General features: G+C 45.0%; 1 protein-coding gene across 4 annotated transcripts in view; it reads left to right on the top strand.

Annotated features, from left to right (window-relative positions):
* GPRIN3 (GPRIN family member 3) overlaps positions 1–9,747 on the top strand; it is a 35,998-nt gene extending 26,251 nt beyond the window's left edge. For all 4 annotated transcript variants that reach the window (XM_074866741.1, XM_074866742.1, XM_074866740.1 and 1 more), the window contains one exon: positions 814–9,747. In XM_074866741.1, coding sequence (XP_074722842.1) covers positions 923–3,298 — 2,376 coding nt within the window. In that variant the 5' untranslated portion in view covers positions 814–922 and the 3' untranslated portion in view covers positions 3,299–9,747. The remainder of the gene's footprint in view (positions 1–813) is intronic.
* Positions 9,748–21,884: the final 12,137 nt, after the last annotated feature.

The following is a 21,884-nucleotide window of genomic DNA, read 5'->3' as shown; positions in this document are numbered from 1 at the left end:
ACAGTGTTCCCCTTCCAGTTTCATACCACCTGCTTGTAAATTGATTTCTAGATCATCTGTGCCCCCAGTTATTAATTGAGCTGGCTTCCTTGTAATTATTTCAAAAGATCTAAATGTGAAAGCGGTAAGTATGTGTACAGCCCAGGTGCTGTACAGTGCAGCAGCTTTTCTTGGTGTTTATCTGCACCATGCAGCAGGTTGTCGGCCCTCTGTGTTCCTTTTACCAGTGAGGTTTGGGTTCATCCACATTAGTCTGAAGTGACCTGTTGCCCCCTGTGACATGTCCTTGTTAGTAGTGGAGTTAGAGAAGGGCTCTCTGTGGGAAGATGGAACTGGTGCTCAGCAAAGGGATCCACTCATGTCACAGGGTGGGAATCAGATCTGGTTCTTCACATAGGCACAACAGTCAGGGTAGCACCTTTCCTTCCACAGGTGGCTTGCTAGAGGATTTTATTACATTGAGTTTATTTTGTGACCTAAAACTTCCACACAAAGTCTGCTCTCCTTCCCATTCATCCCTGCTTTCCCTTCATATTTCTTTTTTTTTCCCTTTCTCTTGGCATGTCATTATGTTTTCATTGATGTATCAACAGCAGGGCAGCCGCTGTTCCTTTGTCCCTAGTATTGTCTTCTCCATCCAGACCTTGGAATCGGGAGATCCTTGAAATCTTTCATGTGACTTTTAGGCAGAATCAGATGTTTCACTTTCCCTCTTGCCTGCAAGCATTTCTCTCCAAGCTGTAAAATCAATCTGTTTCAGGTACTTTTTCTTGTATCTGACTGCTGCTAACACTATGTTTCTTTCATTAACAGATTAGCTTCCCAGGAAACCTGTTGCTTACAGCCTGCCCTGTTGCACCCACCACCCAGCGAGAAAACTCCGAGGAGAAGCTGAGGGCAAAACACATCTCAGATACAGTCCATGGGGACTGTACCAGATCCTCTGAGATCTGCCAAGCTTTCCCTGGTCACAGCTTCTGTGGAGGAGGACCACCTGGGAGACCTGCAGTCTGCTAAGCACCAGTCCCAGCTACCCAGTGGAGAGAGGGCCAGCAATGGCTTCCCATGCACGTCATCCGGCTCTGCTGGAGTTTGCTTGTTCGACCTGAAATGTACATCGGCTGCCAGCGTGCAGAGGTGTGAGCAGTGCTGCGAGGACGATGCTAGCCAGCAGGAAGCCTTTCCTCCTGGGCTCGCCAGCAAAGCTGCAGAGGGACATTCTGCAGCCGTAGAGCCAGCTGGTTGCTCCCAGCCAGCGGGCAGCCAGGGACCAGCAGCGCTAGTCCCCGCTGCAGCAGGAGCCCCCTCAGCAGGGCGGGGGCCAGAGATGATGCCAGCCCCCCAGAGCTCCCGGCAGTTTGTGCAAGGCAGCCAGGCAAAAACGAGCTCCCTGACGCAAATGGATGACTCCGCCTTGAAACCTCAGGGGACTGATGATCAGCCAGCACTTGAGGTGTTAAATTATTCTTCCCCCAGCGACCCTATCAGGGGTAATGAGTCCTGTCATAGTTCTCAGGCAAACCTTCTGCAAAGAGGGGAAAAAGACAGGGAAGCAGAAGAAAATGGTTCTGCTGCATGTCAGTCAGCCTCGCCAGTGTGTCACACTGAAGCTGACCTGGGGAGAGACCTACAGACCAGTTTGGAGACAAAAAGCGAGGCTGCAGACACCACACAGTTGCATCCCACAGATAAGACTGAAGCGGTGCAGAGCGGTGAGGCACCAGCCCAGCCTAGCCATGAGAGTCCGCATCCTGTACGCAACGCAGATGCTGAGCCAGGGAGCCCAGGCCCCACCCAGCTCTCCAAATTCAGAGAAACGAGTACAATGACAGTTCAGCCGGAGAGCAGCTCTTTAACTCAGGAAGCAGTAAGCAGGACGTGTCAAGATGCTGAGGTTCAGGCCGTGGCTACCATGGAGAGCAAATCGGCTTCCACCAGTCCCAGTATCCTTGCTGCCTTCTTAAAAGGGAATCCTCCTCCAGAGAAGAAGGAAGAACTGCACGTAATTTACCAAGGAGGTACGGGGCTGAGTCACTCTGCACTTACTGACAGTTTATCCTCACAACAAAAGTCACCATGTTCTCCTGATATCACATCAAAACTGACTGTTATGGCTGTGACTGCTTCAGCCCAAACACAGCCTGTCAGGCTGCCTGGAGTCCCACCTGATGTGGTGTCTCCATCATCAGCAGATAATGCAAAACACTTCTCCCCTGTGGCCGTTACCTCCCAAGTGACATCTGTGGGTAATGCAGAAATGATCAGTGCAGCCCCTGACAGCAAGGATGCTGCATGGCTGCCAGTGAATGCTGCAGTCCCACCAAAGCCCATCCCTGTTGAGCAGCTTGCAGTTGACTCCAGTAATCAAACTCCAGCACAGCCTGGGTCTGGCACTGGAGAACCAAGCACCCCTTCTGCTGCTGCTGTCCCAGGAACCAAAAACAATGTGCAAGATCTTGTCCATGATGCAGGAAGCAGCCGGTTACCTTTACTTTGTAGCACAGATAGTGAAGTCAAGCAGAAAGAGGTCATGGGTGACTCTGAGCAAAAGCCTGTGCAAAGTAAGGGTGCGAGTCAAGGGGAGGCCATTCCTAATCAATCTGTGGTTAAACCAAAGGAAGAAAACTCAGCTGTGCTTGATCCTAGAGGAGGGATGAATGTTAGCAGCCAGCCTGCCACGGTCCACATAAAGGCACGTTCAGAGGATACAGGTGAGAAGGAGGAGAGCAGGGGACAGGGAGAAACTGGCCAGGCTCAGACAGCCAGCAGCCAGAGCCTGCAGGCAGGACTGACACCCGAGTTGAGTGAGAGTTCTGCACATCTCACCCCTCCCTTCGAGGTGTCAGCAGCCCCCCAGCAGCAAGGCCTTCAGGCCAAGGAGCCCAGGCACCAACTTCACACAACAGCTCTTCCTGCTTCAGCTCAGGCCTTGGCAAACCTGGGGGAAAACAAAAAGCAGCCCACCCTGGCCATGGAGGCAAAAGTGCAAGTGAAGCAGTCCAAACACGTCAGGGATGTTGTTTGGGATGAGCAGGGTATGACGTGGGAGGTTTACGGTGCTTCCCTCGATCCAGAATCCCTGGGAATTGCCATCCAGAACCACTTACAGAGACAAATACGGGAACACGAGAAACTGATCCGGGCCCAGAACAGTCAGACCCGGAAATCCATTTCCTCAGATACATCCTCAAATAAAAAACTGAAAGGAAGGCAGCACAACGTGTTCCAGTCCATGCTGCAGAATTTTAGGCGTCCTAATTGCTGCGTCAGACCCGCTCCCTCTTCTGTGTTAGACTGACATGGTTTGCAAGAGTGTGTAGATGTCTGTGGTGGTAGAGAGAATCCTTCCCCTCAAGTCTCGAGTCCTGCTGTTCAGTTGTGTTATTGGGGTTGTGATGCAACAACAGTGGAAAATTGTTCCCCTTTGTTTTCTGAATAGCCACGCACTCCATCAAGCCGTTACTCTTGCCACAGCTGGTATGTTTCCACGTTATGCCCCCATCCTGACTACTGTCAGATGAAAAGTTAGGCACCTTAGCAAAAGCACAAATTTAAATTGTCACCTTGCTGCAGGGAGAGCAGCAGCTTCTGATAAAGCAAGAAGCAGAGAGATTGTCAGCATTATTATGGGAAGTTATTTGTGTGCATCACAAGGTCTTATACCTTGGGGTGGGCTGGGGGAGGTGAAACTGAGTTCCAACAGCTGTAAAGACCTAACGCAAGACAACTTCCCTGGTGTGTAAATTACCCATACTGAGGTAAGTCCGTGAAAAGGCTGTGGACCTTGATCACTGAGCAGTCTCGCTTCTGTTGATACTGTGAGACGCCGTTCTCATGTGAGCCCCAAAGAGCCAGGTCTTCCTCTCCACTGAAATGGAGAACCAGGCAAAGAGTGAGGATCAAGGCTGAAGGATTATCTCTTTGGGAGAAGTTAAGTCAATGGGATTTTGATGGCTAGAAGGGGAGGTGAGAGAGGACTATATTCTGCGGGCTTTTTCTCCCCTGCATCAGCCACACTTAAGGTGTAAGCAGGCGATGCACACAGGGCAGGCGAGGCATGAGAGAGCACATCAGTAGATGTACCCGCATCTGACAGGATGCTGCCCTCACTCAGGCTGTGGTGCTCCGGCCAAGTCTTTCAAAAGCAGCAAGCCATTCTGGCTCCTCTAAATCACTCTTTAAAGTGATGTGAATCTTTTTTTCTCTCTCTGGAGATGCACAGTAATGTTTTCCCATAGAAGTAGGCTATCCTGTGCATCTGGGTCCATGAGCCTACATGTCTAGTGCATTACGCTGATTTTTTTCCCTTTAAAGTTCTTAGCCAACTCTACTTTTTTTGTAGTATTTTGATGCTTTTCTTGCCATCTTTCATAAACCGAATACCATTTATTTAGCCTGTGTGTATTTTGTTTTACCTAATGTTGTCTATATTATAAACCATTATATTGTTAACTTGAAACATCCACTTTACAAAAGTATTGAAATCTTGAGACAATCTTTGCTGTATTTCTAATGTTAGAAAAGTTGTAGAAACTGCTAATAAAAGGTAGCTTAGTGACTGTTTCTCCAGAAGCATGATATACAATAATGTCTCAAATGTATGTTGGTCACATTTCTCACCTTAATGATATTTTTCAACCTGGGAAATGTGTTTCCCAATAGCTTTTCATTCTGTCCACTAGAATTCATGATGGGAGGCTGGAGAACTCCTGCAGTTTGTAGAAAATTTAGTTTTCAATCCTGCAAAGCACTGAGGATTTGGATATTGTAATCCTGCAGAGTACTAGAGTTAAATAGGGGTTATTTTTATTCCATTAAAGATTTTTCATGAATCATGATGATAATTTATTTCTGTCTAGTACCACACACCTGACTTACTCTGTAGATCTCACTCTTATAACTTACTCTGTGAATCTTACAGGTTTACATAGTGTAAATGAGTACTAATATAATTTTTTTTCTTTTTTTCTGTGAAGGAGACCTGAGGTCATCCCCTTTTATTTAGGAGACCAGACTTTTTGAGTTTATCAACTGCCAAGCCTTCAAAGCAGCTGTTTTGGGGCAATTTTTCCCCAGCAGAGAGAGAAAATACTGTAAGATAAAATATTTTAACCCAGTTCGATGATAGGTGTTGCCCCTATCGTAGTATTGAATTGACTCCCAGTTTTCCTCTGGTATATATTTGGGGGCTTTATGGCATGTCCTTGTTCCATTTCTGTACGTCATTTCAAGTCCTCTCCCACTTGATGCTGAATTGCTAATTCTGAAATACCACATTAGAGAGTGTCTTCCCACCTCTGCCTACCAGGAGGAAGGTCTCCTACCTTTTTTCTGTTAGTACTACTGTTTCCACCCCTTCCTAGCAGTGTCCGAGATGTGAGTTTCACGTGAAATTTTGTGTGGGATTAATATTGGCAGTATCACTATGTCAGGTTAGTTGACAAGTTCAGTGTCTCTTCCCACGTTGTGTCTGTGTCAGCCCTGAAGAGGTTCCCTGAGTTGTCAGCGGTGTTTGCTGTGTCCTGTCCAGGTCCAAGGCTTTGCGCTGCTCTTTTCACCTCCCTTTTGCCCCCTCCCTAGCTAGCTGCTGCCCAGCCTGTCTTCCTGCAAAACAGTGTCCCCTGGCTCAGCTCGTGTCCCTCTCTCCACTGTCCCCCTCGCTGTAGCGTTGTGAGCCAGCTTACTCTGAACTGTTCCTTTACAAATATGCTCAGTCTGAATATATAAATGAATTGTTATATTTTTTTCCAGAGGAGAATAAATGGCTGTCGCACATTCACCGATTTCCATGAACTTTATCCTTTAGCTTAAGCTCTCCAAAATATTTCTAGCCTATGGGTATGACTTGATTTACTGAGACCAAAGTGGGCTTGGCAATGAATGTGCAGGGTGCTGGGCTGGCACTGGAATTAACTCTTCTTTGTGAGGAATGGGTGATCCTTCCTGGTTCCCTGCAGCTGCTTTCAGCTGTGAGTCTTTACCAGCTGGTCCACCCACACCTCCCTCCCCACACCAAATGACCTTTCTTCCAGGAAAATTTCATCAATACATACATACCACAGAACACCGGTGAGCAAGTTACTAAGTGGATGCATCTGAACAACTGCATGGGCATAACTGGAAAAACCGTAGTGGTCAGCAGACCACTGTGCTTTTGTACTCCAGGAAAATATGAGTGCAAAGACAAACTGCAAAATGTTGGTGACACTGCCTGGTGGACACAGAAGTCCTGAAGGCATGCATTTGAAGCCAAGCAATAACATGCCAAAAACCAACACACAGAAATGAGTTGATAATCACCAGCACATCTCATGGAAAATATTTTAGGTTTTCACTTCGCTTTGCTAGAGCAGACTGTAGGCAACCTGATAGTTTAACACTGGTAATTTATGCTTTCTCCTGCATAAAATGTCTAGATGGTGATGTGAATCCTTGTAGGGATGATGCATCTTTCACCAGCAGCAAAACAGAACCATGTTTTGGGTAGCAATTATCCAATATTATGCATGTGAATGGTCTTGTAGCAGCCAAGAAAGACTGTTCTTGGTGTCATGTCAGCGTCAAAAATGGAAGTGTGCTTGGAGTAGCAGTATGGGAGAGGGTAGGGGGAGATGATCTGTGTGCCACCACCATGCTTTTTTTCTCTGCCGAGTGACTCAGAATCACATTGCACTGGTGGGATGGTTAACAACCAAGGAAATCCATTTGGGCTAATAAAAAGAGGGTTCAAAACAGAAAGTACTTTGTCATTCCTAAGAGTAAATCTGTATGAAAAAAAAAAAAAGATAAAAATACATGTGTTGCAGCCTAGCCAGTTGAAGTAATTCAAATTCAGTTTGTTGCAAGTGAGAAATTTTGGGAAACAAGCTACTTGTCAGGAAACTCTTCCCTGTTGGTTGCATCTTCTAGGGGGGAGAGGTTGACATGGCCAGAACTATTAATAAAAGCAGTGAATGAGAATGGAAGAGTTACTTCTAGTTTGACTTCAGGAGCTTTCCACTAGGAAAGATGAGAATAAGCGTGTTTCAGTGTTCCCAGTACAGAGCCTGAGTTGAAGGAGAATCTCATTGCAGGCAATTTGCAATATAGTCCGGGATTTTGTGTAAGGCTGTGCCATCCACCACTGTCTGTGAGCGCTTGGTTGGTGTCTGCCAGCTTTGCACTGCTTTGGGCACAAGTGCTGAAGTCCTGCCTCATTTCTGCTGCCTTGGTTTGGAAAAAAGAGTGGGGAAAGAGCTGGAGGGACAAGAAGGAGAATATCGGTCTTATCCATTTCAGTAGAAGAAAACCTTCTTTTGAATATACCAGAAGGAATTGGTGAGAAACATGGGGAGGGAGGGACCAAAAGAGAAGTAAACCAAAGTTGATATAGGTGCTTCACAAGGAATTCCCATTCCTATTTCTGCAAAGCCAATGTTCTGCGTAAGTTTGCCCATTTGTTCATTCTGAGCTCACACATTTTTCATATTGTTGGTGTCCCATGGCTTTTAGGAAAATGAACATTTCCAAAAGCTGTATATTTTGCTCATATGTATAGATATATCCAAATATGATTCAAAACCACTAGGCAAACAACCTCAGTTTATTGCTGCTACTACCATGTAAGAGCTTGTAAAATGCACCATTTGGAGAAGTATATTCAAGGGATTCAGAAAAGGTGAATTTATGCTCTAAAGATAACACTAGCTTTTATCTTGAATTTCATAACTCTGATGAAGTGTTAAAGTTAGAAGTGGAAATCCAGATGAAAATCAGTGTTGAAGTTAATAGGAACCCTGGTTTTCGGTTTGGAAACTTGATGGAATTACTTTCATTACTTAGTATAGGCAAGGTTTGTATGAAAGTACAAATTTTATTAGCTTGTTAGTTCCGTTGTCTTGTTCCATGTCTTATCTTTCTACACCTTTTAAAAATTAATGCAAATGGTTACCAAGACAGAGTAAGTCTTTCAAACCCAGCTTATGGAAATGGCTGCTCTGAATGAGAGACAAATGATTGTCAGGCTCCAGGGACTTAGAAAGTTAAGGGCTATGGTCTGAAGAAAACTATCCCCTCCTTTTCCTTCTCCCCTGTTTTTGTAATGTCTCGACCTCTGCCGGTTTATTTTATGGTGACTCTGTGATGCCTGTATGGGTGGTTAGTATTTTCAGTCATCCCGAAGATATGCACACAGATTCTTATCCAGATGCTGCACACTACCAAGTATCTCTGGAGTCACTGGATGCTGCAGTGGTCCATGGGACTGAAGGTCAGGTCCTGTACATTGAAATGGCTGCAATGTTCTCTTAGTCATCTCACTTGAGTCAGTGTAGATGTTTAAAAGAAAAAATGAAGTATTACAGCTTCATTGAGCCAAACTGAAATTACTATGATCCTTTTTTTTTTGAAACTGAGATTTATTGTTTTATTCTGCTTTGTGCTTTTCTGAGCAGCTCTTCCTTCCCAGAGTTTATAATGTGGATGTTGCATCAAATCCTGGCAAGGCAGATTTTGCAGATTTTTGCATCATTCAGGCTTCTTTAAAGAAGAAAATGCTGTAATTACTGAGCCCAGTCACACAGAGATGAAATGTTTTTTCCTCTAGGAAAACATTTGCTGTAGGTAAGCTTATGTGTGCATGTGTCCATGTTTAAAAGGGATGTACATGTGTGCAGGTCTCATGCATTACTCTAAGACAATTTTTTCCCTTTGCCCTTCTGATTGAATGCTGGACACCTAGCATTTTCATCAACTTTGAGGCAAGTTTAGATCACTCTGCAATACAGAAACAAGGATTTTCTCCTTATGTGGTCTCAAAAAAATTCCCACAGCTGTATCTAAAAAAAACACCAACCTCTGTGTCTAGACTGTCAACAGAAAGTGCAGTGGCTCCTGAGCTTGGTGGAAATCTGTACTTTATGTACAAACTGGTTTCTGCAAAAAGACTATGGGTGATAGCAAGCATCTGAGCTCATTAGAAACAGAATCACGTCAACCAAGTCCCGTTTGAAATACTAGACCTTAAGTTTTTGTTAGCTTTCTGCTTAGACTGACACTCTCTGGAATAGAAATAAATGACAATTCTGCCAGCAAAGTCTCCAGCAGTTGTCTGTTGCTGAATACGAGTCTCTCGGATGCTTCTCAGCAGCTCTGTTACAACAGGTAACCCTTCTACTGGAGAGTCCTCCTGACAACACTTCCATTAGCTGAGCTTATAATCAATAGTTTCAAGTATGTCAAATGCAAGTTTAGACACTGCCCTGAGGAATTTCAGTAAAATGGAAGAGGAAGATCTATGCATTTGTGGTACATAAAATCACATCTGAAGTCTGAAGTTAGGGTCTTGGTTGCACACTGAAAGCATTGGGAGTTTCTACCCAGAGTTAAAGGGAGAAAGGATAGGTGAAGTTTGAATTCCTGGCTGTTGCAAGCACCACAAAAATGATGGCTGTGAATCAATCAGCAGCAGGAGAAAACCAACTTGGGGGCTTCTAACAAGAACTAATGTTATTGTGGCTTTGTTATTTTTATAGTTACACTGACTGAGCGTGATGTACTGTACAAAGTAAAGCTAGTATTAGGCTTCCAGGTGTACCGTGGCGTTCATTCAAGACATACCAACAGAAGTTTGCATGTGAAGAAGTCTTACAGTGATACTAAAGCAATGTTACCCACTCGATTGAGTCACTTAGGAATTTAATGTTTTGCTGTCTTACATCTCCTGGTTTCCATGCTGAGCACAATAAAATGAACACTGTCTTAATTATTCTGGGTCTCTGTTTGTAGGCTGACATGGGAAAAGAAAGGACTTTTAAGTGTGGCCATTCGGGCTAGATCTGTATGTCTGTAAGACAGAGCAGCTACAAAGGGCTTTCTCTGTTCAGGCCTGAGACCTGGCACCTTGCAAAGCTCAGTGCAGTGGAAGCCACCATGCACTGTCCCTGCCGGAGAAGAGACACGTCTGCTTCCTTCTGTGTAAGTGCCCGTGCCTTTTCACAGCTGTTCATGAGCACAGGCTTTTCTGCAGGACTACTCTACCCTTTGGCATGAATTCACTCAGCCTTTCAGCAGCCTTTCAGTAGTTGCCACACAGCAACACATTATTCATCTGGCTCAGCAACCCAGGAGCCAAGACTGAAAAGGGCAGCGTTTTAACCCTGCGGTGTCACTGCTGTAGTAAATTGTTACCACCATCCACCAGCATGCCTGCACATCATGTGCAAAGCCAAGAGCATCAGCATCAGAGTAACCTGAACCACTTTCCTCCCCAAAAAGAAATAAAGTTTTATCTGATAGTACAAAAGAGCATAAGATAACAGATGATGGCAGTGAAGTATTTTGATCTGGTGGTGTTACATGTATGGTATTTCCATGTGCCTGTCTACTACTAGAGGGCATGAGGAACCCACCTCGGCGTACTCTTTCCTATGACAAGGGGAGAGGAGCGGAACAGACCCTGAGATAATGTGGTTGTGTGGTGCCTCTGCTACCAGGGACGTTCTAGCTGCTCACCCCAAGCTGGAGCTCTCTTCCCAAAAATAGTTGTTTTCTTCACTGTGTTTCTGTACTTCTCGTGTCTTGCGGTTGGCTGCTAGGGTTCAAGCTACTTCAACTTGGGCAATTGGGCAGGGTATTTTATTAATGAGCTTTCCTGGATTCCTTGTCATATGGTTCAAGTTCCTGCATGCCAGTGGCTGCCAAAGATCAGTCCTGAACCCAAACTGCCAGGAGTGGGGTGTTTCCCTATGGTAGCTGGGTTCATTCAGCTGTGTGCCACAACTGGCAAGCTCTCTATGTTGGCAGGAAAACTGAGGTCTCCCTTTCCTACTTCATCCCTGTAGTCCCGCTGCAGTAGGGAAAAAACCTAGAGATCCCCCGCCACCAGGAGACTGACCCAGCAGAAAAAGGACCAGTGCAGAAAATAACCTAGCATCCTATCAAACCAATAATCACCAGTACATATTTTCCATCTGATGCAGATTTTATATCATGTCACATAGCAATTTCAGCAAGATAGTGCCTTCATATGTAAAGAGTAAGTCTGGCTTCTTGTTCATGCATCAGCTGATTTACTGAGGACGTGCACTTCCCAACCAGCAGCACTACATCCCAGGGTATCTGCTTCACTTCTTTAACCAGCTAAAGAAATCACCATGCATTTGGGGATTCAAATGTCATCAAAAACACTCTGTGGTAGGTGGCAGTATTGGGAGTGGAAAACTTGAGATTTCTTCATCAAATTTCAAATTACTCCTTTGAGAACCATAAATGACTAGTTTCGCTAGCCATGTCTTAAAATGTAGGCACTTAAATCTGCAGCTGAGTATTGAGATAAATATGGCTTCATCTGTGAGAGATGTTGCGTGCTCTTAGCTCCTGTTGAGGTTGGGTCATGGAGACCTGTAGATGCTTGATATCTCCACAAAGAAAGCTACTGTTAATGAGACTCCTATACCCAGTGAGACAGCAGGTAACTCATAGTAGGCAACTCTGAGTAGTAATGACAGTCTGCATGTTTGTACCAAGAGTTGTCAGTGCGAATTAGGAAATGGTAACGTATGCCCCATTGCTACTTGTATTTCAGCAGTGTTTGTAGGAATGAGGGTACTGCTGCTTGAATTGCAGAGCACCCTGCTTCCTAAAGTATTGAATGTCAAAAAGAGTCAAATTAAGTGGGATCAGTAGCTTGGGAGAGTGGTTGCCAGGCTGCAAAGGAATTTGCCTTTGCTGTGCCATCTTAGCAATGAATTAACTTTTTTTAAAAAATGTGTTTTCTAATAGCCTGCTGTGGACTGCGGCACAAGGAAGGGATTTGGGTCATTCATGCTGAGGTTCTGCCTTAATTCCATAATTCTATTTATTTCTTTTCCTAATTAGAAACCTGCTCATGGCAGTGCTTTTTCTCTAAATCCACTTATATAACATCAGAAAGACATAAGCAAGTTGAGCAGTTAAGGAGGTGTTTCTCACGGGCTGGTGAAAAATACCCCGGCAGCTAGAGCACAACCACTCAGCACCTGCCTTTTCCTCGGCATCTGTTAGAAAATGGCTGATGCATAGGAATGGCTGCTGGGTTCTGCAAAGCCCCCGCATCCGCGCTGAGCCAGGGACTGCTGGACTGCATCACCTTGGGCTCGGGAAGGAGGAGAGACAAGGTCTGCCTGGGAACCAGCAGAGGTGAGGCCATTCACGAAGCCGCTCATCTTGTGATTTGGGAGCGTCTCACATTTCTTCCCTTGCATTTGTGTCTCTTCCTTTTTTAAGGACAGTTACTGATCTATTAATTGATGAGACAAATTTCTTACGTTTAGTAAGTCTTAAGCTAAGGGAAAAGCCTCTGGGGAGATGCTGGCTCCATGCATTGGGTTACTCACCCTTCTGAAACACCTGGGCTCCCATTAGGTTTTGGATGCTTTGAGCGCCTGCTCTGCAGACAGAGGCTGGTGGACAGGCTTCCCTATTTTTTCCTGGCTCCAGCAGAGAAGGAATGGGGAATAAATAGGGCTGACACTTGGCTCGGGTCATATCCAAATGTCTCCCCACATCCAATGTGACTATATCTTTATGTATACCAGCTACTTAAAGGAGAAATGCTGGCTAAGAAAGCTGAGAGCTATACCGCAGTTTAGGTAAGACGCTGTAATCAGGTGAGTCCCACAAACTCTCTGAGGCAAATGCAAATGCAGTATATGCTCCAATGTTGGTTAATGATGTGAAATATTCTTTATTACAGGTTTATATCCTTCCTTTTACTGACATGGCTCTGCATGCTTATATATTTCTTTGCTTAGAAAGTTTTCCTGATATTCACCCTAACTTCCCTGCCACAGAGCTTATACCACAGCAGGCTATACCTCCTTCATCCATGCATCTTAAGCAGTGATCTCTCTCCTCCCAAACTCACCCACCTCTCCAGCTTGGCTCAGTTGATGTTGAAGGACTGTTTGGAAGAGTGAGGCAGTTGGTCGCTCACACTTATCTGCTCTTCACTTTTTGGATGTTGCCATGAGTGATACTAGCAACTGTCTTGCATTCCTTAACATGAGTTCTTGTGCCTTGGGGACATATCCAGAGATCACCAAATTGAGTGCAAACAACACAGCCAGTACATGGCTTCTGCTCCCTGGGGTGGATGTGCGTGAGTAGCCTCTTCCCTGTCTGCCACTCATCTCTCACATCTTCCTCTGCCCTTGCAAAGCCAAAGCCAGGTTCTCTGGCCCATTCCCCTTTGGCAGTACAGGTGGAGTGGAAAGCAGTCATATTTTCTCCACTGGACACTTCCCTGAGATGGCACACTTCCCACAGGCACAAAGCTACAGTAACTATCTCATAATGTCCACTCCTTTGCTTGCAGGGAGAAAATCTGTCCCATTTCTTTTGTGCATTTTCTTTCTAGCCTGGCACACATACAGGCAGGAATAGCTACTGCAGACTAGTTGACGGCACTGTAGAGAGAGCCTACCAAATTGAAGGCAGTCCCTAAATCTCTGCTGAAACAGAAGCAGGAGCTTTTGTAGAGCCTGCCCCTAACAAAAAGAGAGCTATATGGTATAGCTTACAGCTTTTTTTATAGCTATGTATGTGGAGGTTGTGTCCATCTTAAGCTGATCCTTTGTGTCTCCAGTGCAGGTTATAAAAGAAAAAACTACATTGAAGGCTCCCTCTACTGTGGCACACTTCTCTCTTTTATTCGTCCAAACACAGGTAGTGGCACAATGTAAACATTGCTCTTTCCTGGCAGTCTGTTCTGATTGCACAGTTTTTTATCATTACAAGGCATCCAATACCAGCTCTAGAAGAGCTTTCATACTTCTTTAACTTGTTTGGCAAGTTTTGCTTCAATGAATTATTTGGGTCTTTCAGTGCTGTGACTTATTTCCTTAAAAGGTCATATGCCTAATCAAAACAAAAAAACCCAACTACATTTCCAGATGCTAGGAGGAAAAAGAGGTTTGGTTTCAGTACCCCTGTCTGAGAATGCAGCAGGTGCCACAAACAAGTGCAACTGGGAAGAACACCACAGCACAGAGCTTTCCTTTGATAGTAAAGAGAAAGGTCTGTAGAGGAAGGGATTGGCTACTTTAAATGCTTCTTTCCATGGATGCTCCACACCTTTCCAGGTAAATGAATTATATTTTGCAAAGGCATTTCGACACTGTTAAAACAGTTCAGTCTGGCTTTCAAAAATCAAGTGATTGACATATTTTCCAAAGTGCTGCAATGTGGATGAAAATGAGTAATTGCTCATTAAAAGAAAAATACCCATTTGGATGAAAAATCTCTGAGCAGCTTTTCTCTAAGACTGGTTTCTAACCAGCAGTCTTGGCAGGTTGGACCTTGCCAGAGAGGACAGTGAGAAAGGAGGCTCCCATCTCTCCCCACCTTTGCAAACACCAGGTGTATTGGTATTGTGCATTAAGCTCAGGAAGCAGTAGAGGCTCTGCCAGATGGGAGGAGGACAGGAGTACAAGTGCTCTTGGTTTCTTAAGTTCAGTGAGCAGGGGGAGATGGGAGGCAAGAGCCTAAAGACAGTTGATAAAGATGCAGTGAGTTACAGCAGAGACCTAGGTATAAGAGTGGGCAAGGCTCCCTCTTAGGAGAGATGGGAAAGCCTCAGGTAATGGCTTGAGAAGACTGTTTGTCCTGCAGGACAGCTGAGGAAATGGGGGGAGCTGCAGGTAAGGTGCAACATTGAGTTCTTGCCTGTGTGATGACTTTATTCAAGGTTAGTTCAAAGGGTTGTGAAACTTGAATCTGGCAAGTGGAGAGGATGGAAGGCCTGGGTTGAGAGGAGGGACCCAAGGTGGGGCACCATGCTACGTGGAGTGCACAGTGTTATTAATGCATAGCAAGGAAAAGGTGCAGCTTCTGGGAGAGGCTTTGATTCTCTGTGCGGAAATGAAGTGGTTTGAGATGCTGGGCTGGACTTAGGGTTCTTGTTTTGCAAACCAAGAGTAAGAACAGGTAGAGTTAGACCCAACAAAAAGAAGGACAAAAGATCTAAAGCTGCAGCAGGTGACTCTGTGTTTCCACCAGCCAGGGCAACCCAGGGAGTGCAAAGTGGCACAGCTGTCTGGACTTAGCAGAGAAGCACACAAAACCCTGTAAGGCCAGGATTTCCCCTGGAGGTTTTATTGTTTCCATCTTTTTTCATGCCAAGAGACACAGAGCTGCAAAAGGAAATATGAAGTTCCTGGTAGATTGTTTACCTTAAGTTTGCATTGGGTTTAGTGGGAGAAAAATGTATTGACTGGGTTTTGATAGATAGAAAAGGCAGACATAGATTGATTGGGTAACCTCCCAGAATACTAGAGAAATGTGACATGAAAGTTTTTACATATATAAAAAGGTACTGTCAGCAGACTCTTTTTTAGCATTAAGACTCCAATAGAAGAATGAAAAGGTGCTCTGGTAAATTGGATGTTCTTGGCAAGTTATGTGGTATTGCCACCTAACTTATATGAGATCTCTTTTAAACGGAGCTAAATTATTGAATCCCCTATCATGTAGCTCTCATCCTAGCTCTGCCTTCCTTGTTTACCAGGGACCAAGCACTGCCTGCAGGTATACACAGCACACATTGATTTTAATGTCACACTAACACACTGGACACAAACACCATTAACAGTTCTTGGGAGCAGCACCAGCCATAGTGTCACATGGCTGTTTAACTCTTTCTCACCCTGTGCCTTTGGCATGCAGGGCCTGAAGTGGATCTGGCCTTGCAGAGTCTCCATTTGGTGGCGGGGGGGGGGGGGGGGGGGGGGGGGGGGGGCAGGGAAATCTGAGGTTTAGCTCTCCAAGATGCAAAAAAATTACCTTGAAATTGTCCCTTCAGCATAATCAATGCAGCTGTATGCCTTAAACCTGCAGGTAGCTCTAAATCATTTCTTGCAGTTCAAATTAATATCTGACTGAAGAATCAATTTTAAAGCCCCAAAAAACTGCTGGCAATAACTGTGCACAGAATTTGGTCCTCCCCTGCTGTTAGCTACAGCATAGCACAGAAAAGCTGGGAAGAGTGAAGGTCATTTTTTTCTTTGTTCGAGCAAAAGGGTAAGACACTTTGCTTCTAAGTGAAGCAAATCAAATCTTTTTCCATTCTAACTTTTAATGAGCTGTCAAACCTTGATAGAAACCAAGAGGAAACAGCTGATCTTGGCAGGACTCTTGCACTGAAAAGCTATTTGTCCCCTCTGGAGAGAGTGACCCTCCTTATGTCTATACAGCTATGCAACACATGATGACTGAGTTTACATCTTCCTTGATAAACAGTTTCAGCACTACAGACTAAACTGCATCTCAAGCCCAAGGGAATCAGAAGTGTCACATAAAGTAAAGCTTGTGTGTTACAAGCAGCAAAGCATCGCACCCTGGTAAATGTACATTTTAGCAAAGAAAATGCCTTAGTGCCTGCTGCCATGGCTCAGGGCTGGCATGTTCGATGTCAGAGCTCCCCCTCCTCCCAAGATGACCTGTCTGAAGAATTCTGCAAATGGATCACTCTGTCTTAAGGAAACCACTGAAACCCAAAGAAAGCATCCACTGAGCCTGCCACCTTGCGTGATGATGATGTAGTGCTTGCATACAGCCTCTTGCTCACAAGAGCAACAAATTTGCAGTAAAGAAGGCGAATGTGTTGTCCCAGGGTTTAGTTTTCACATGTCTCACTCCAGTGAGTAACACGCCCCTAATAGTGCTCTCTGCCTACTGAACCAGCAAATGAATGGTTAGTCTCAGGACCAGTGTCTTTCCTCACTGTGTCACTTTGTATAAATTCAACAAAATGTCTAACCTGGCAATCGTGGGGGAAATTTTGATTCTTATGTACTTAGACACCACTTTTTTTGTAGACTATCCCAAAGCCATCAGGCAATAGGGAATCTTGGGCACTGCTGTGTAGGTAGGTTTCAGCTGGTGATCTAGGCACCTTAGCACTGGTCTTCTAAGCCTTAGCCTTAATGTCTGGGAGAAGCTCCTTAATCTTCTAATTATCTGCCATATTTAGAGAAAGTCTTTCCTTCCACGTCACATGAACAAATGCTTGCACCCTCTGTTACCTCCAGTCTAAGAGAACACTTTTCTCTAGAATGTGCTAATAGCAGGGGAACCAGAAAATCCTTCAGTCACACTGCAGGACATTTTACAGCTTCTGTACTGAGCCCAAGCATTTTAACCCTACTTCCTTCAACATGCAAAGTGCTCAGGTATGGTTTTGGTTGTTTAGTTTTTTTTAAAAGCCACTCATCTGTTGATCAGCTCATGGTCTGGACAGGGTGCAATGTATGGAGGCCATAGTGAGGCAAGGCTGGCTGGCAAGTATCAAATAGTAGCAGTGCCAGAGTCTAGGAACATTGTCCAACTAAATCACTTTAAGTGTTTCAGGCAAGACCAGTAAGCTCCAGGTCAGTCAGCTGGGTGCAGAAACTGGTTAACATGTTTCTCTGGCATATATTAGACTATCTGTTCAGGTGACTAGGAGGGTTCCTTCTGGTGGTAAAAACAGAGGAAGACCTGCTCTTCACTGGAGTTTTCCATGTCTCAAAGGACATAACCTTGCAGAAAACAGTTCATTCCAGAAGCTGAGCTCACTCACCTCCCACAGGGCTCAACAGGGAGCAAGGGCCTCCAGACTGGGTCCCCAGTAAGTGGAGGCAGACAACCTTCACATCCCTTTGCTAAGCAGACAAAATGAGCAGGGAACCTCTGCTAATTAAATGCACTAAATAATGCTGCTTCCTGGAAGAATTCGTAAATCGATGCTTGTCTGTTGATCTGCCCAAGCATTGGCACCTTCCAGTCAAATCACAGTAGCATCACTAACAGACATATGACGCATCTCAGTGCTGCCTATGGCACCTTGCCATCTCTGATGCGGTTACGTAGGGACACCTTACAGCATGCCCTCCGCAGAAGGGTAAGGCACAGCATCTGCACCATTTGCTCTGTACTGCCCAAGCTGCCCTCAAGCAGAACATGCTTTGGTTACTCTTCAATGCCATCTCTGCAGTCTTGCGATTAGTACTTACAACCTTGCCTGGATCACTAGGAAAGAGGGTGGCCAAGGCTTTTCTTGAGGGAAGGCAAGGTTGCGGGAAGCCCACTGGAACCAATGTCCTGTCGCATTCATGTTGGGCTTTAGGTCAAACTGTCCTTGTGCAAGATAGAAACAGCCTGGCTGCTGGTCACAGCCAGCTCTGCCCTGGGGACCTTCACCTCGCCCAAGGAGCCCCAGCTCCCTCCTGCCCAGGCCAGGTGGGATGTTACCTTAACGCTGTCGTCTTCCTAGGATCACATGCAGGGGTTGTAGAGAATTGATTTCCTTTCATCTTAATCCTACCTCTACCTTTTCTGTAAAACTCCCCTCTGGAAGCCTTATCACTCCTTCTGCTCCTCAACCCTAAGAGTTGATCAGATTAAAGAAATTCCTGAACTGTGGGAACTTCAGCAGGATCTCTGGCACCAGAGCACAGTAGCATTTCTCATCAGGGAGCTTCTAACTAGGAAACAAAATAAAGAGCTTTAATTTCCTTCTGAAAGTCAGAGAGAATCTGCATTTACCTATTCCCCAGGATCCTATCTGGCTTTTAGTTCAGCCAGCCCCTGGACTGCAATCACCAGCACTCTGGGCATTGCAATGGACTCAGACGACTGCTCTGGAATGTAATGAGATTGCAGTGTATCAAGAATAATAATACACATCATACTCCTCAGCTGCGCTGCGTTGTTTTTATACATAAGGACAGGGACTCTGGTTTATGTAGCTTGCTCTGAAGAGACATATTGGGTCTGACTGATGTTAGATTTTAAAACAAACAAACAAAACCCATAGCTGTTAAACATACATGGAAAAATCACCTCTTTCTTCCTGTTCTAATCAATGGGCTGTCCACAAATGCATCTGCATCTTCTCATGTTGGTGTTTAGTTGATTAAAGATTTGTGTCTGAATCAAACCCCAAGGGCCCGATTATCAGCTGGAGTTAATGAACATAGCACTATTGACTGCAACAAAGCCATCAGCCACTTTATAGCAGCTGATAAATTGTCTTTGATTCTGAATATCTCCATATATTAGTGCACCTAAGACCTGAATCTGACTTGCACAGCCGCTGTCCTGTAGACAGTGAGACTGAGCTTTGCACATTTTGGGGGAGATTAGATAAACTACACTGCTACCTTTTGAGGCTTAACTTAACTGAGCCCTTGCCAGAAATTCAGTGTTCAGAGTCGATAGAGTCCAGTTTATTGACTATTTTTCCACCTCCCAGCCCTGAGTCATTTTGTTTCGCTGTTCTGTTTTGTTCCAGTCCTCGAGGACTGGGACTGCAAACCCAGAGGGGTAGGGAAACCACCTCTGCCCCAAGCTGTACAGTGCCTGGTGTAAAGGAGCTCTGCCTCCTGGATGACCTTCTTGCTGTTATCTGAACATGGAGTCACTGAGTATTTGTGAGGAGTTGATAGGGATGTTATTGCTACCCCTAGGAGCGTTCGGTCCCTCCACTGAAATGCCCATGGTTTAATTAGTTATTCACTTGTCATAGTGTTTCTATTCAAGAGTGATTGGGAGGGTTGGTTGTTTGCTGTAGCTGTTTCCACATCTGGATGTGATCTTCACAACCACAGCTGGCAGAGCCAGAGCCTAGCCCCTGAGCAACCTCTGATCCCTGAAGGCTCCTGGGGGTTTCCTTCCTCACCACATGCAGGGCCCAAAAATGTTGCTGCAGCCACATGGCTGTGCCACACAGGCCTGTTGCTTTCCTTCTGCTTTGGGAAAGGCTGCAGTCCTACCTATAGGCCCAACTGCAGTTTTGTGCCTAACTCATGCACTTCTTTGTGTAAACCCAGTCCAATGCTGTGGTCTCTGCCAGGAAGCCACAGGAAACATCTCATAGCTACCATATGCTGAGTTGCTAACATCACTAAACAGAAGGTTTGGGGTGTTGCTGATCACCATCAAATAACCTTTTAATCCCATTCCCATGGACGTCATTTAGGTTAATTTTTCAGCTGGTGGTGTGTAGCTGTGGGTGAGCACATTGCACCTCCAGCAGTGCTGCGAGAGCAGCTCCTTCTCTTCACCAAGTGTTGCAGGGGGTTTATGCATGCTGCTGCAGTGAGAGTCCATGGTAATGGGCATTTGGCATCCCAGATTTTATGGGTCTGTTCAAGCAGAGATGGTTTAGGAAGCAGAGAGCATCTGCAAATTCATGCTTCTCTCTGAAGATGTGGTTGACAGATAGCAATGATCAGTAGCATAATAGCTAATAACAGCTTGAGGCAGCTGGGCTGATAAGCCCAGTTGTGGAGGTGGACCTGGCATAGTCTGTATAGTCACTTGAAACAGATAGGGGAGTGGGGAAATATTCAGTTTACACCAGTGTGGCTTTTGTCTCTGAGAATGCAGTAGGATCAGGAGATGCCAGCTCCAGTCTTGTCTCCTGGGTACTTTTTACACCCAACTTGAGTGATAGGGAATAGCAGGCTCTAAAGGCAGCCTGAAGCCCTGAGAGGATGAGAGCTCAAGGTCTGAGTGTTTAAGCAGTCAGAGGATTTGTGCATGTAGAAGTGAGGTAGGAAAGAACTCGACATCAGACAAAGTCATCCTTATTCCAAGGTCAAGTGTTTCGTCAGCGATTCTTTCAGTATCTGCTACTTTCTGTCTATAATGCACTGATTTCTAAAGTTTTCTGTCTTACTGTGAGTCTTCAGCTTGTCACAGAGGAAGTGGCTGTGGTTCATGATGTATGTGGAAGAGAGTGTTTTGTGGCTGAATTATATTGCCACTCTGCAGCAAACGTTACTTGATCATCAATGTCCATTTTTTTGCAGGTTGCCTCTATGAGAAGGAAAAAGTGCACTTAATAGTATATCTCTAACTCCTCAGATGTATCCAGATTCAGGGAAAAATTATGAGAACAGCAGGAAATTCAGTGAGCCTTGACAGGTCATTGTGATTTCGTTTAATTTTTTTTTTTTTAATGGACAATATGAGACTGTCTGTTTAGTGTTATTACTGTCAGGCTTAAAGCATAAACTATGAGGATCTCCTCTGCACCATTCCCTGCAGTGAATTAATGAAGTTATCCCAGTGCTTTAATACCTAGTCAGATTCTCATTTGCTGAATCTTCATAAAGAATAAGTGTCTTGCAGTGAAACAGTACTATTAAAGTAGTAATTTTAGGGAGAGCTAAAGTAACAGTGAGCCTATCATTTTCACCAGGCAGAATTTCACTGTGTTGAAACTGAGGGCTCAGACAACTCCATTTAGATTAATTTCTAATACTGTTCTTTGTGGTAGATGGGGCCTGGAAAGGCCAGAAATGGGTACAAGAGGGATGACCTCAAATCTTTGCTCAGTATTTATACCCTCAGATCACTGAAAAATCCTGGCCTTTTTGAAGTCACTGACAAGATTTCCACTAATATCGGAAGTTTTTTGGGGAGCATGTTGTTTCTCCCTATAAATTTCCAGCAGAAAAAACCATCAGAAACAAGTCTGTGCCAACTTAAGGCCCAGCTGAAAGGCCCATGATATCTTGTAAGTGGCTTCTTATAGGGACAGTCTTCAGATGTCTGTCCTGCTGTTTCTGTAGGATGAGACAGTGGGCAGTGACACATAGTCTGGGTAACATGTTCCTCCAGCAGTCAGCTAACCTTCAGGAAGCCTCTGGCACAAGTTCAGAACAACACTTGGGCAAAAAGAGCAAAAAGCCATCACTATGGTCCTTGAGGACCCTTCAGACAGCTCCACATCCAGCACGGAGCTCAGAGTGGGGCAACAGCCCCAACCAATAACTGAGGGATTATTCTGGTGGTGGCTGGGCATGTTGCGAAGCACTTGTCATGCACACATCCCCTCTTGCTGCTGGGACGCTGGGGACATTGTTGACTCAGGAAGGCTA

Source organism: Strix uralensis, chromosome 4 (genome assembly GCF_047716275.1).
Source record: "Strix uralensis isolate ZFMK-TIS-50842 chromosome 4, bStrUra1, whole genome shotgun sequence".
Classification (NCBI taxonomy): domain Eukaryota; kingdom Metazoa; phylum Chordata; class Aves; order Strigiformes; family Strigidae; genus Strix; species Strix uralensis.
This window is presented reverse-complemented; position numbering and strand designations above follow the sequence as displayed.